Consider the following 16031-nt stretch of genomic DNA (forward strand, 5'->3'; position numbering starts at 1 on the left):
CAGCTATTCGTCAAATGCCGAAGGCTTTTTAAAAAAGGGCGCGGATAACATAGTGTCGGCAGATAGCATATTGTTCAAGTTATGGCCCAAGAGCGGTGACCCTGATCAATAACTTTTCTTACCAGCTAACATATGTCCTCCTTATTGGCCATGAGGAAGCGCCTGTTATGTGCTCTATTGTTTTGCTGAAAATGCAGTCTTCGACGGTTTTTCAATAGCTCTACAATTATTGACTGGCGTCCTTGTGAACAAATGCAAACCAGGAAATGGGCGATATGTAAAACGCTGTTTTTGGACGTTGTCCACAAATCGGTCTTATGTGTTCCTTGTTTTCCTTCTGCATTAGTATGTCTGACGACGTAGTGCGTAGCTGATTGGGTTTCAATCTTTACCACCTCCCCTTCTCTTGTGGTTTAGGAGTCTGTAACCTTACTCATACTCACTCATGTTTTATTGCAGTTTCCTTCGCAAATTGTTTGTCCAATACAAATGCAATCTTTCCGTTGACAAATATTTTATTTCTATGCTTATAATGCTTATAACTACTTTTTTTTATGCTGTTGCTGCTGCTTATATGACTTCACAGTTCTATTCCTTCCTTCCCTTGCTTTCTTTACTTTCTGTTTTAATATATCCTGTTATCTTTAGTATTTGGCCACTATGAGGCATGTGAGAAACCTCATTGCTAATCCCTTTAATGCAACTGTAGGCTTGAATATTTTTCATCTTAGTCAGCAACTGCTTACATTCACTTCAGTGATGTCATCCTATGGCTTATGTAATGGTCCTTCATTGTTAGGGGCAACACACATGCGTGGGCCCGCCTTGTGTTGACGTTACCTGGCCTCATTGTTCAATGTCAGGAGGCAGTCGCGTGCACTCTGGGCCTCTCTTTGGGTGCATTTACATTCCCGGCGTTGTCTGACTTCACTGCGGTCTGCATGGGCAGTGGTGCGGAAGCCTGTTCTCCTTTTCGAGGATTGCACTCCTTCATAGCATTTCTGCTTGGTTGCACAACCACCAATTCGCTCTTCCGTTGTGTGTTTTTGTGCCGAGATTGCCTACTCCTGAGGTGGTTGTAATCAGGGCTGCATAGTGAATGCTATGAAATGGTGATTTTCCTATGTTGAATTTGTTTCTAGGTTGTTTAGTTTTAGGAGCCTTTTTTTTGTGAGTTTATAGGAAAGTCTCATGTTCCCCGGGTTGTTTTCTAGCTGCATCTCAAATTTCGTGCAGTGTTATAATCTTGTGCTGATGCCTAGTAAAGGTAGAGAATTTTCTTTTCGGAGCCATGAAGAATCACTTCTGGTCGCTCGCCATTTTTATCTTATTCCTCTTTGGTTTCCGTTCTCATATGCTGATTGGTAGTTGGACGCATGCAATGAGGTGTGGCAGTATTGGCATAAGCGTGTTACAGCCATACATACGAGTTGGTATCACATTGGCAGTTGCCTCAACTTTGTCCACCCAGTGCAGTGGCTCGGTGGCTTTGATTTTCAATTGCTGAGCCCAAGGTCATGGGATTGATCCATGACGATGGCAAGATGCAATGATATTCATGGGCTATGTGATGTTAATGTGCGTTGAAATAACCCAGGTGGTTAAAATTAATTCAGAGCCATCCACTATGGTGGCTTTGGATTAATAGGATCTCCATGCCGCACCCTATCGTACCAGTCATCTATATGCTCAAGCACTCCAGGATTCGCACGGGTCCTTGAAATTCTTGAGTTCAAGAAAATTGTATAAGGGCCCTTGAAACTTCTTAAATTTTTACTCAGTCCTTCAGTTCCTTGAAAACCTCGGGTCAGTCTGACCTAGCTCTTAGAGTTAAAGCTATGCAGTGACTAACATCTGAGAAACAAGTCCATGAGGTGCCAGTTTTGTGAAAATGTGTTCTCTTCAGTGCGAATTTGGCTGTCGATTGGTTTTTCAGCTTTGCATCATCCTGACTCCTAAATCCACTTGGCATCATGTCCCAACATATGCAAGACAGATTTACTCCAGTCCAGTGATGCATTTGTAATAAGTGGGCTTTGAACTGCCCTTTCTCCTTGGGCTTCACACCGTACACTGCTTGTTGTAGTGTTATACCTTTTGCAAAGCACAAGGACTAGACTGTTTGGTCTGAGTGACCCGCTTTGAAGAAAGTGCGCATTGTGCCTGAAAGAACATCGATATTGCTACAAAAAGGTACACTGACCCAGAAGGGTCATCTGAGAAGCTTGTGCACACTACTAGGTAATATACATGTAGAAGCAGCAACACTGTGAATTTTCATCTGAACTGAAATATAATTAATCACAGTGCTTACAGAGGAGTGTGGACATGGGATGACTTCGTGTCGGTGTAATACAAAGGTTTCAGTATTAGCAATTTCATAGGGAACACGCGGCAAAACTATATTATATTTCTCGGTGAACGGCGACTCTAGCTGGAGGTTGAGAACTTGCACAGCTCGAAGAAAAAGCTACAGAAAATATTAGTCTTAGTGGGAGTCTGCAGATGGTCTCTCTGGGGATAATGTGGTTAAATATGACCTAACCCTCGTTGCTAATGGGTCAGGGGGCAGAAATGCAAAGATTGTGCACATGAAGGGGGTGGTTTGGGGCAAACTTCTCAATATTTGAACATTCCTAGCCTGTGTGATCAAGGAAGCATTTTTTGCCCTTGAATACTGCCTTATTATATCCTTGAAGTTCTGGTGTTTTTGAATGTTAGTTAAAATATTCTGTACAAACCCTGGAGCACTTGTGAAGTGAGCTCTTCTGTAAGGCGGTGAAATTTTCTCCTATGAAGTGGCATGGTTTCGTATTCTGCGGCATGAAAGAAAATTAGTCGCATGTATGTAAGTTGGCAACGGAATGGTTAGGAAACAACATAGCAGCTCATAACTTTACAGCTGTACAAGTTGGGAGTATCATGCCTCCCACAAGTCTTTCTGTTAGCACACAGAAGTGTGCTGTATGCATCTTTTTTAGCATTTTTTTTTTAGTTGTGCTGCGAAAGGAACATACCATCATGCTGTCATTGTAGATTATACTCGGAGCATAAAATTTACTTGATAAGATTCAAAACCATTCAAAACCCAAGTGGGCCATAAAGCCAAGTAGTTGTCTCCATGTTGAGTACGAATGGCTTGCATGTGCTGTTACAGAAACTGGTGCTGGGGGAGTGCCATTCATGGCTTGCAAAGCACTGGTAATAATCAGGGGGAGAATCAACCGACAGCATTTGCTATGCATTTGTTACTCAGTTGTGAAAGTGGCGATGCCATTTCAAATTACATGTTGACAAAGAAGCAGTGTTTTTATTGGTGGAACTCCCAGAGTTGCTTAGTTTTATATGTTGAGTATATAGGGCACTAAATGTCAGTTTGCTCTCTGGCTAATGTGCTGCTCCGCGTAATTACTTTTTATTCTCTCTCGCAGTGGTGCTTGGTGCCATTGGGTTTTTCTTGGCTCTTCTCGGTGGTGCTGGTGTCATCTTTCTACCTAGGTTATTCACAAGCCTTCTGGACAAGGTAGTACATGTGGTTCCTTCAGGTTTGCCCGTTGCTGCTTATTCTCGCACAGATTGTTGAGGTACACTGTTGAGAAGAGATAAAAATGCTATGAGGTGTGTGAAGTGTTCAAGAGCGGTAGGCAGCGTCGCCATTTAAGTTTGCTTTTATCGTGCTGCTTTCAAACAGTTTCCTCTCCTTTTGTTCTGGGACGTGTAATATGTGGACTGTGTGATTGAGACTTATATTCTTTTCCTTGCTGAGAATTGAAATCAACGCTTTGTTATTGCTGTAACAGAGCAGTACAGGAACCTAAAGAACAATGTATTCTCACTTTTATGTGCAAGCAGCAGTGCATTCCAGATTTATGTCGGTGTCTGTAAGCTCTGCGGTTCACTCTCGTTCACACCAATCTTTGCATGGCATGCAAATAGGTAGCGTGTCCAAGCATATAGTTTGTCAGTTCATTTTTGCCTATATCCCTTGCAATATCCTATTGCATATATCCAATTTTACATATATTATTGTGGCATTGCCGGGTAAGCCATGGTATATGTATTTAACGCTTTGCTGTGGCCTCATTTCTCACTTTCTAGAAACTCCCACTGGTGAACAACTCGGTCGCATTTAACCTTTGGCAGGACATTCCACTTCCTATATACAGAAAATTTTATTTCTTTAACTTGACCAACCCAACTGAGTTCGTTGTCAATAAAGCGAAGCCAAAGCTTGTGGAGGTCGGACCTTATTCCTACAGGTAACTATTCTTCATATATATCTCTCTCTGTGTGCAATTTAATGTTGTTATATACTATAGACTGTGAATAAAATGTCCTATGAATTTTGCTTCGTGTTAAAAATTAAAGCACCGTGAGCCAATGTCTATGGCTTTACATATTACTTTTCAACTTAGTCTCCATGCTTGTTTCAGTGTTCCTTCCAATGGTATGCCTCGGTATCGATACTGGCATAGAAGAAATTTGCATCAGGTTCCACCTGCAAGCTGTCTTGGTGAACAGCACAAATGCTTTTGAAATCCTAATTGCTCATTAATGATATTGTTTACACGGCCCATTGAGATGGGTCACTTGGTAAAATTGCCAAGTCGAATGCAACTATACCTTTTAAATCAAGCGTTCACTATGACAGATTGTCATCTTTGGTGTGGACTGGCTTGGCCGACCAGGTTGATGCACATTTTTTACATCTGTCCCGCTAGGATATAGCTTAGTGGCATATCAAGTCTACATGTTTTCCTGACATGACATTAGTTCCATGCCTGAATAAGTTGACGAATTTTTGCTGGTGAGGTGCTGGTAGTAGCCAAAAACTTGACAACACTACACACTTCCTTATTTGACAATGTTTTCTTGAGGGCAGCCATACTGTAGCTAACATTGTGAGGGCTTGACGCAGCATATGGAGTATCTAACATTGTGGTTGCCTGCTGTGACCCAGGTGGGGAATTGGAACAGGAGGAGCAATATTTCTTTCAGGTGCTATGTGACATCTGTACTAGTGAAATCTGTCAAATCCTGGTAAACAAGGTGCAATGGGCAGAATTGGGGACACTTTAAAGAAAGTGCTAAAATGTGAAACATTTTCTGTAGAACTATTTCAAGCCAGGCATGCAAAATTAGCACAAAAGATCACTTTTATGATCAATGCTTCCATGTTTACCTCTGGTACAGCGTCTCTCTGTTTGCATTTTCTTGTTGGACTAATGCTGCATGCTTAGAATGGGCTGCTTTGTTACATAAAAAATTTTTGTGACAGAAATGAGTCAAAAGCAGTTTTAACTAAGACTTTGAAACCTGTGTTGAGCCACGATATGGAGATACAAGATCTCTGTAGAAATTTCATGATGAAGCATCTGGGATGATGTGAATTTTCTTCAGCGCAGTCTTGGCATGCTCCTTAATAAAATCTGCAAAATTGTGACATTTTTTCGCCTTTGGGTGATAAGTTGTGTCTGTAGGGGTTATGACACGTGCGAAAGCTCTCCTTGCTTACCATATCATCTGGTGCATGAGACATACTTTTGTATAAGATGCAACCCCTACCTATATATGTAGGCTTGCAACAAGGAAGTTAATATATAAGGCGTAGTGTTGTTTAGGACTCGCCTCAATTTGCCCAGTTACGGCGATGATCTCGACTTGACTATACATGCTTGCGCGACAGTCTCGAAGTACTCTGCGCCTGTGAGAGCAGTCCTTAAGTGGCGCGAAATGACCAAAACGAAGAGGCAACACTCGCACCCCAAAAAAAAACTCTCATAGGCACAACAACACTTTTCTACTTAAAGGCTCCAGACGTGCTATCAAAAAGTTCGCCAATTTCTGGTGGCGGTCCTGCTAAGGCATCCTCTTAGCACTCAGAATCGCTGCTCTGATCGTCGTCGTGATTGGGCGCCAATGAAGCTGCCAGGCCGGCCTTGCGAAAGGCGTGAATCATTTTCTTGGTGATTTCCTGTTCCTGTGTATTCCGGTTCCTGTGTTCAATAGCATACTCGACAGCAGATAACTTGAACTTTGCTGCATAGCTCTTGCGCAGCTTCGATGGCATACTGTAGGACAATATGCGCATTAAAAGCAGGGAATGGAAAGCACGCTCAGTAGCCACCATATACAGAGCAAACAACATTGCAAATGGGTGCTGGAAAACTGAGTCTGCTTGTCCTGGCTTGTCTTGGCAGTGTGGACGGGCAAGAAGCGTGGATGTCTCCATATTTTAGCATTTCATGTTACTAATACTGGGACGCTGAGATGGCCATAGGTTTCATAATTGTGGAAATTGTTACCACCGCCTTTTTATGATAAATTTCACCTAGGAATGTTGCGCACGGAGGTCCCTGTATTGTAATAACCCCATGTTACAACCGCGTGATCAATAGACTTGTTTTTTGTGTATGGTCCATTTTATCACGGCTATAGTGCGATACTCCTGGCTGCCCATTATAAACGGTGAAACTAGCCTTAACATTAGCTCACATTATTTCTGCACTGACAAAAAGAACGAAAAAAAAATCATTTAAGAGACACCTTTGTATAGGACGCACTAGCAAAATTTTTGAAAAGAAAAGCCAACTCTTATACACCGGAAAATACAGTACTCTTTGAAACACCCTTGTAGTATGTGGTGTGGAATGGCCACTGCAAACTTAATCAACATTTTAAAATTTTGTAATCCTGGTTTTAGTCGTGATTGTAGGGATAACGAAAGGTGTGAAAGTTTGAGGTCTTCATACATTTTTGAAGCAGTGAAGCATTGCTATTGAACCTGGTTTGAGTGATAACTGCAGTGGTAGTTGAGGGTCCCTAAGCCAAAGGGCTTCATATTATGATATGCAATGAAGCTTTTTTGCTGGAATGTTGCTGTTGCTTTGGTGCATTTGATATGTGTAGGAAGAACCAGGCACAGTTAATTTTCATATTTTAAATATACTTTGTCTTATTCCTCCGTCCCCTTTGTTTCTTTTGCTTTCTTTTTTCAAATTGTGAGACGTTTGTCTTCCCAGGGTAACATGGATCAAGAAAAATATCACGTGGAACTCCAATGGCACAATTTCCTACAGAGAAGTCAAGACATATTTCTTTGACAGAAATTCGTCTATTGGTGCTGAAAACGACACTATTACATCCATCAATATCCCTCTTGTGGTAGGTTGCGTTTGCATTTAAGACTTTTTGTGCAGATACATATGCCCAAGGCGTAGCTTTATCTATTGTAGTTAGTGAGCATGTCAAAGAGCACTGTGAAGGAACAATTGGCAGTGGCTTAGCTCGGCTATGCCAGGATATACGTAGCGAATGCTAAGGCATAGCTTGGTTAGCCTTGGTTAATCTTGATTACAAGTCCAGGTTAGTCTGGTTGTCTAGTCACGTGGTTCGTCACGTGGTTGGTCACGTGATGCGGTGCGACCACGGTGGGAATACGAGCACTGCGAAACCGCGAGTTCGCGTCCATGTAGCTTTCACTACAAAATGTTAAGCCTATGCTTGTACATATGGCACCATCGTAGCTTTACCCGTATTTTAGTCTATAAGTTGCACCCCCTCTAAAAACAGCAGTTTTCAGACATAAGTTGCGCCAGTATATAGGACGCACCTGCTCATTTGGTCAGTCATCTAAAGATATGTTGATGATACCTTCGTTAGAAAGTGCGACGAAAATACACGCTTGCAGCTGCTGCATATATTCTTCTCAAACTCTGGCAAGCGTGCCTTCTTCCCATGGTCTGCCTTTTCTGTTGTCTTCATTGACCGGAATGCCCTTTGGTTTTACACAAATTCCAGATAATTTTTTTTCGCTTGTGTTAAACTGTTTACCAGCCGCATGGTTCCCATTCTCCAGTGCTTATTCAACAACATGAAACTTGAATTTTGCCATAAATTTTGTGAATTTTGAGAATATGGTTGGACTGGATGTGGCAGCTGCCACAATTCTGGTCACTTATGACAGGATTGTGATTCCTCTCATAATTAATAAAAAATACCTTTCAAATCAATATTTCATATGAATCAAATAATTTTAAAATACAATTTTAGAGTAAATAAAAATACATTTTTCCCCTCTTGCATGCCGATTTTATTTTCAAACATGATTAATTAAAACCTCGTTACAAGAGACACTCAAGAGACCCGAGAAAGATGTCTCTTCTGACCAAGGTCTCTTGTAACCAAAAATTTTAAAAACACTGAGGCGTCTGTCTAGATCAGTTTATTGCTTATCAGGATATAAATGCGTTTTAACACATCCACACACATTAACAGGAAATTGTTAATGTGACTTCACATGACTTCACTTCAACATGACTTTTAGACATTTGAGTTTGTGTCTGATGCGAAACTTTAGCGGATAAACCGTTGAACAGAACTGTCCCATCTAAGTAAAACACGTCTTCTGTGTATTCGTCCTAAATGTTAGCGCTGCTTAAATTTTAACGAAAGAATATGTCCCATCTAAGCATAGTGACAGCTCCAAAGTCAGACTGGCCTGACTACCGGTGCGCAAAGCAACCAGCACCGTGGAAGCTGGGACTGAAATCTAACTCAACATGAATTCAACTCAATAGTTGGTGCAGGAGCGCAACTGCAATTTTAGAAGCAGAATGATGGAAATTTTGGTGCAGTGAGACAGTTAATCTCAGCCATGTGATTTGTGACATCCAGCTGAGGAATGGAGCAGAATCAAGCCAAGGGAATGAAAAGTGCAGCGCATACGAGTTGGTACGACGTCGGCCACATTTCGCGAGCGTATATGGGTTGTGCCTCTTCCAAATATGAAGCATTTACTCTAGGGACCTAAAAAATTGTCCTTGGCAACCGAGTGTCTCTTGTAACCGTGTCTCTTGTGTGCGAGTTGTTAACATGGTAAACATAGTAAAACCCACTAAGCCACTTTCAAATGTCTCTTGTAACCAATTGTCTCTTGTAACCATGTTTTTTGTAATGAGATTTTATACTAGGCACATCAAAAAATGACACGCTGCTGCACATAATCTTTCACTGTGTACAAGTCGCACCATTGTATAAAACGCAGAGACGATAAATGCGGGGAAAAAAAGTGGCTTATGCGCTGGAAAATATGGTAATTTTTGTTCTTCTAGTTGCTGTTTGCAAGCCCTGCTGTAACATCCTCACAGTAAAGTAATAAGTGGAAACAGAAGCATGCAAGCGTGAAATGTAGCCTGCAAACGCAGGTGCTGAAAAATACACAGGTTTGGGGGTTTTTTTCTTTGCTTAATGATAGTGGGCTGTCTTAAGTGTTGTTGATTATTGCAATTTTTTTCCTTTCAGTCATCAGGTGCCCTTGTTGATAAAATTAAAAACCCCTTGGAACGAAGAATAGTTGCATATTTTATCAACCGGCTTCATGAGAAACTGGTTGTGCAGCATAAAGTGAGCGAGCTCCTCTTTGACGGCTACGTCGACGAGCTTATCAAGGAAAGCCGTGTGATTGATCCAACCATACCGGACACGAAGGGAAAGTTTGGCTTGATGGTCCAGGTAGGCCCATTTAGCCAACTGTACTAACTGCCATTCAGCCATCCGTAACTGTGACCTGCTAATTCATCTTCTGTGCTTCATTAGTTTCACCTGTTTCATGGAACATTGCTGCGCTGCATGCTTTTTGGCACTTAAGGAATAGACATTATTTTAGCAGCCCCACGAATGGTGCTTTTCGCTTCCTTAGATTTGCCTAGGTTAAGGGAATATTTCAAGGCATCCTACGGCTTTCGGAGTTCAGCTGAAGCCCATTGCTACAGCGTTGCCAGGTGCGTGAAAATATGTTAATTTAACCTTGACAGGTGTGACCAAATATGTCTGAGCACAAACAGCAGGTTAACCTAGATTTATTGGCAAGTGCCTAAGAATATAGGATCTACTACATTTCTGCCCTTGAGAAGTCTTGCAGTGAGCAAAAAAAAAAGTGCACGTAGTGAAAAATGCACATTGGTTTTTGGGGAAAGGAAATGGCGCAGGATCTGTCTGGCATCTCGGCAGACACCTGAACCATGCCAGGGACTGAGAGAAGAAAGGAAGAAAGAGGTGCCGTAGTGGAGGGCATTTCAACCACATGGGGATCTTTAATGTGCACTCACATCGCACAGCACAGGGGCGCCTTTGCGTTTCGCCTCCAGCTGCACTTTTCAGCGTAATGCAAGACTGAGTTGTAGCTGAATTTTGTGAAGTATTCATGAGACAAAAACTTTGCTCATTTGAAAACAACCTACTTCGCATGCTTTAATGTTATTTGGAGGTGCCCTGCTAAAATGGGAGGAGTATTTTTTCGTGCCAAATAAAGTGGTAACGGCATGAAACGATGTTCCTTGCGATGCAATGTACGATGGTGTAGTCAGTTGCCTACCACTGCCACTGGTAAACCCACGCAAAGCAAAGATACTTGGTGGCAAAGCAGCGTGTTTCAGAAGTGTTGCTCGGTTGTGACCGCTTCAGTGCTTAGTCATTTCATGTTACCAGATGTGTAGACTTACACTAGCACAATAGAGGGATGCCCTACAAAGCTCTTTTCTGTTCCACAGCTCCTACCAAGCTTTCACGACAGCCACTGTACTTTCACTGCACTGTTTAGACGCATGGATATTGACTAAGCGAGTGTTGGCAGCATCTTCACTGAAATCATGGTGGAAAAATTATGGTAGTTCCATTCGCAAAACAGATCGAAAGTCTATTTGACCCCAACCCCTTCTGTTCTTGGCTAGTCTCGCGAGCCACTTTCAGGCGATGGGCAAAATATTTGCAAACCCAGGCCTTCAGCGACAGTAGTTCAGTGGCGCTCAGCTCATTGCACGGCATGCCACCGTGAACTATCACTACATGTGGTTAGCTCTTAAGCATTGAATAAGTTGCAAAATGCCCAGCTGTTCGCCTGAACTGAAGATATGAAGCGCTAAGGAGTTGTTTATTCTCTTGAATCCTTGTAGCATGTGTAAAACTTGTTTAGAGCAAACAAATTTTGAGGTACTTGGTTTTGTTAGCTTACCAGCAGCCTTTGGATGTTTGTGTGCAACACGCAATGAAACATACTTCCTATATCTTATAGCTAGCAGTTAATCATGTTGCTGACCACACTGCCTAATAATGACATGTGACTTAGTAAAATGCTTCTTTACCAACATCTTGAGTCTAGTTTCTTTATTGCAATAGTTGCCATACAGTTTCTAGATGCGGCACTCCAGTTTTAATTGCATGCTTTATTTTTTTATGGTGCACCTTCTAACAGAGATGTGTGTAGTACATGTGGTTTATCCTATTTAGGGTTTGCAGAAGGTGTGCTGTTAAATTCTCTGGTCCTTACGAGCTCCTGTACATTTGTGAATATTCGGGGGGAAGAGACCTCCACACTAGCACTCAGTAACTATGGTTAATAGTGTGAATGCAATCTTTGTGTTGTGTAATATTTATTCTTACTGGTTGAATTTTATTTTCAGCGTAATGGCTCCAATGATGGACTTTTCACTGTCTACACAGGCAAAGGTGAAATGGACAAGTACAATGTAATCACTCGTTGGAATGGCCTCCAGTGAGTTTTTTTTTTTTACTGAACAATGTACTTTCTTTTTAGTGCTACTATTGTGATGGTTGCTGCTGTTAAGATGCTGCTTTATTTCACTTGTTTCTTGTGTCTGGTCTTCAGTCAATACAAAAAGAATGTTGTGCAAGTACAGGAGAATAAGGGTTGATAACGATTCTTTAGGTCTGTGCCTCGTGGCATATTTGGACTGTGTTAGGGCACGAGGTTGTTTAGGCACATTGATCTGTAGCACCTGCTTCACCTGTGTGTTGCGATTCATGCTTTTGTGTCCGTCTTTGTGCCACAGAAATTTGACTTGGTGGAATGGGGCTTGCGGCATGATAAACGGCACAAGTGAGTACTGCTAAGTGGCTATTTTATTCTTGTGTGTGCTCATGTGCCAGTCAGGTCGACAGCTTGAACGAGCTTGAGTCCTGTTGCTATCTGGAAAAGAAAACATTGGCCTTTAAGAGATTTTTGCTTTCAACATTGGGTGCTTGTCATATAGATTTTCTGGGGTTCCCACGTGCAAATGTGCCAGTAAAGGTGATCCTGCATTGGTCAGAACACTCCTTACGGGCATGCTGGTACTGAATGGAGATTTAAATGAAAGCCATTAAGGTTGCGAACAATTATTGAGAGCTGCAAAGAGAACAGTTTTGGAAACAGGCGGTGGCTGATGAAGCTCACTTGAAATGGAATGCACCGCTGCACTGTTCACTTTTTTAGTATTTACTTTTTTATGCAAGCTTAGCCACGTAGTAAAGTCAACTATTTCTAGTGGTTCTTATTTTGTTACACCTTTAGGCCCTCTAACCGTAATGACACTGTCATCTGTGCTTGCCAAAATGTAAGCCTGGTCATATATTTGAATTCATTGCTTCAATTCATTTTTTTGTAGTAAACAAAAGTTTACTGTAGGTTGGGAATTATCTCTTATGTGCTATACTGTATACACTCTACTAATGGCTGCACTTGTTTTACATGAATTTGGGAGCTGTGGCCCTTACACAAAAGTGGCATTGTGCAGTTTACTTTTCGAGCTGTATACCCCGGGAAAGCCTTTTTATTGTACATAGTCGGATGCTATCTGACACCTAGTTGCAAACCCTTTCCATATTTCTTCATCGCCATCGCTGCTGCTCGGGCCCTTGGCTCCTCATCAACCTCTTAAAAGAAATCATCTTCGGTTCATGCAACTTTAAAACTATTTACAGTGTCGAGGAACACGACACACTACGAACTCAAAATTCACAAGCAGATGAGCTTCAGCAATCCTGTTCTTAGCAGTCCATTCAGCGCTACTTCGTGATTGGCTGTTGCCGTCCACTCCAAGTACTGTCTTCTGAATTCTGCTTTAAATGGTACACAGCTGGACAGTGGCGCATGCCAAGAGATTAGAATAACAGCTGCCGGCTGTCATCTGGCCGTTCCCAGGGTAGCATGGCATGCTAGGAGATTTACAATCATGTCATACATGCTTGCTCTTTGCTGATAATTTTTTTTGCAATTTCTTGGCTCGCAAGTTGGGGAGAGTGGCCCACAATGCATGTTAAGCAGCTTCATCCTGTCTTTTATTTTAGTAAAATTTAATTAGTTAGGTTTGGGCAGCTGTGTTGACGCCTGTTAAAAGTAAAATATTTTTTTGCCCACCATTGGATTGAAAGTAGTGATATTCAAGATGTCGTTGAGAGCATTATGGACTCTGTGGTTGCTATTTGAACATGTAAATGGCAGGATTGTCTAGCCTCGGACATCCACATACAAAACTTAAAGCACTTGACGTTGTAGCATTTCGCTTGTAAGAACGGCGTGTAGCAGCATTTCCGCAATTAAAATTTTTATAGAGGCTCTGTTAGCTATGAAAGCAACGTCTTTGTCATTATAGCTGGTAATAAATTGGTATAGACTAGTTAAGCATCTAAGGTTAAGGTTCTGGGTGGATAGACTAGCCTCTGTTTGTCCTCCGCATTCCTTTAAAAAGATTTCTATGCCACCTGGCGTGCACAACACGAACTTCTTTGTGACCATGGCAACTAATTCTGTAGCAGCACATTTAGCTCATATTTTAGTGACACGTGATAGGTTAGTTCTCATTGCTCTCAGCAAGCGTTGCTAGGCTTGTCGCAACTGCACCTGCGCTTCTGCAGAAGCGGTGCCTAGTAGTGATATTTAAGTTAAGAAAATAAGTTCTACTTTTTCTATGCTTTGTGATTAGCTTGTTTTATTTGACTTTCTACGGGTGCTCATTCATGGTGCATAATTTTGAAAACAGCAGAGTCAAAAATGTGATATTTCATCGCGGGAGGCCTCATCGGCTTTTGGCTGTTCCGTGCTCCTCTACCTTTTGTGCTAACACTTGACTGGATAACAAATAAAGTTGCCTGTGTGGCGGCAGCAGGCTGACAGTTAAGTCAGTATGCAGGTTCTTGGAGGCCTTCCAAATGACCTTGTGACAGGCAGCAACTTGTATCATAGGCAGCTGTGGATTCTTATTGTAGTATGTTTATTTTGTGTAGCATTTACTTCACAAACTTTGCATCGAAGAGGCCACATTTGTAAAGATGGAGAAAGCTTGTTAGCAGGCATAACTGGCCAGAGTGCAAGCAGTATCGGGTAACAGAAAAGCACAACGACTTGTAGTTCGAAGAGTGATTGATGTCATGCGTTGCACCTTAACAGAATCATTGAGCTTTCAAATGCAGCAAGCCATATTGTGCACACTGTTTTGTATGCATTGTTCAGATGGGGAGCTCGTGCCTCCACTTGGCCCAGGTCAAAACTCCATCTACGTTTTCAACCCAGACTTCTGCAGGTATGAAGTGTTTAACAACATTGCTGCGCAGAAAACTGTGATAGTTGTCCTCACACAAAGAGCTGAAGTCAGTTCAGTGATTCGGGTTTTGACACTGTGTCTTTGCTTTAAATAAAAAGATAAACACATTGATTGGCCTTTTTTGGCTTCATCATGTTTTAAGTCACCTTGTCACCTTGTGCTTGCAGCTTGTCCAAGTTTCAAGTCTTTTCAGTACTTCTGTGGTAAATGAGCTTCCTTAACCAGAAGTGCCTGGACATACACGATCAAAGCGCACTTGGTAAATGTATTAGTGTTTTCGGTAGATTTTACCTGCCTTTAGTATTTTTCATAGCTCTTCATTTAAATGACCTATACTTGGTTATATGCCTGTGACATAGTGCTCACCGATATTTTGGATGTAGTTGATTGTACGATGGTCTCTCAAGAGTTCGAAATCGAAAGCAACCAAGAAATTGTTTAAATTGTGCAGAATTTAATTTAAGAGACACTTTTTAATGCACTTGATCATTGCAGGACCATAAATTTGATTCAAATAAGCCAGTCGTTCAAATTAAGTTAGTTCGTATTAACTCCTGACATTGATGATGTCTGCTGCAGTAGAACTTGCTTGTGCAAAAGCATGGTGTGTACTCTTTTAGTTTTCGGTATTTACTAAATACCAGTTTTTGTTTGCACATTGTTTGATTATATGTCTAGTGCTTTGAAACTTAAGGTCTAGTGCTTTGAAACTTAAGGTCGTTTCATAAAAAAATTTCTGGCCACAAGAACTTCCAAGTCGAGACGTTCACTCGATTTGTTATTTCAGTGCTAACTGTGGTCATTTCGCTCTAGCATACATTTAATATCTGAACATTTTCAATTGTGAGAAGGATTGCGCAGCTGTAAATAGATAGCCAACACTAAATTTCCATCCCTTTCTGGCATACTAGTTTATTCACTTCAGCTATCTGAGATGTAGCCGCATCTTTGTTAGGAGACCGTCAAAATAATTCTAGACAAAAAGCTAAATTCATAAGCATAGTTTTTTTAAAATTAGCTAGAGGGGAAAAGGCTGTTGACATGCTTTCATCCACTATGGGTAGGTGCATAATAGCTGAGAAGTGCACAATTTGCATTTGGCTTGCCCATTGTTGGGCAGATAACGTGGGTTCACTCGTAATGACTCGACTTTTCTTAAAGCAAAGCCTTCAAGAAATGCTTTGCTAATTTCCTTAGGGGCCTAATATGCTTAACATTCACTTGTATTAGCTGCCGCGGTGGCTCAATGGTTATAGCACCCGGCTGCTGACCCGAAGGACGCAGCCCGGCCGCGGCGGTCGAATTTTGGTGGAGGTGAAACTCTAGAGGCCGTGTACTGTGCGATGCAAGTGCACGTTAAAGAAGCCCAGGTGGTCGAAATTTCCAGAGATCATTCCCTGAGTCGCTTTGAGATGTTAAACCCCCATAAACCATAACCAAACCATTCACTTGTGTTAATTTATTAGAGGTGTGAAAACTACATTGTTGAAGGAATTTAATCTGCTCAGTGGAAAGCATTATGGTGCAACTGTGATTCTACAGCACAGTCTACGTTTTCGACCTAGTGCTAGCCAAGCCAGATAAGAAGTTTGCACTTCTTCATATTCCTACGGTCATTAAAGTGGTAATTAGAAAAACTTGTGTAGGTAGTGA

At 41.6% G+C, this 16031-nt stretch overlaps 1 protein-coding gene across 2 annotated transcripts in view; it reads left to right on the forward strand.

The window, feature by feature from the left end:
- Positions 1-16031, forward strand: part of LOC144128925 (scavenger receptor class B member 1-like) — a 37265-nt gene that overhangs the window by 15177 nt on the left and 6057 nt on the right. For both annotated transcript variants that reach the window (XM_077662728.1, XM_077662729.1), the window contains exons 3-9: positions 3432-3523; positions 4099-4259; positions 7023-7164; positions 9304-9513; positions 11460-11551; positions 11850-11896; positions 14288-14357. In XM_077662728.1, coding sequence (XP_077518854.1) covers positions 3432-3523; positions 4099-4259; positions 7023-7164; positions 9304-9513; positions 11460-11551; positions 11850-11896; positions 14288-14357 — 814 coding nt within the window. The remainder of the gene's footprint in view (positions 1-3431; positions 3524-4098; positions 4260-7022; positions 7165-9303; positions 9514-11459; positions 11552-11849; positions 11897-14287; positions 14358-16031) is intronic.

The sequence above is a fragment of the Amblyomma americanum genome, chromosome 4, assembly GCF_052857255.1.
Source record: "Amblyomma americanum isolate KBUSLIRL-KWMA chromosome 4, ASM5285725v1, whole genome shotgun sequence".
In the NCBI taxonomy this organism is placed as follows: Eukaryota; Metazoa; Arthropoda; class Arachnida; order Ixodida; family Ixodidae; genus Amblyomma; species Amblyomma americanum.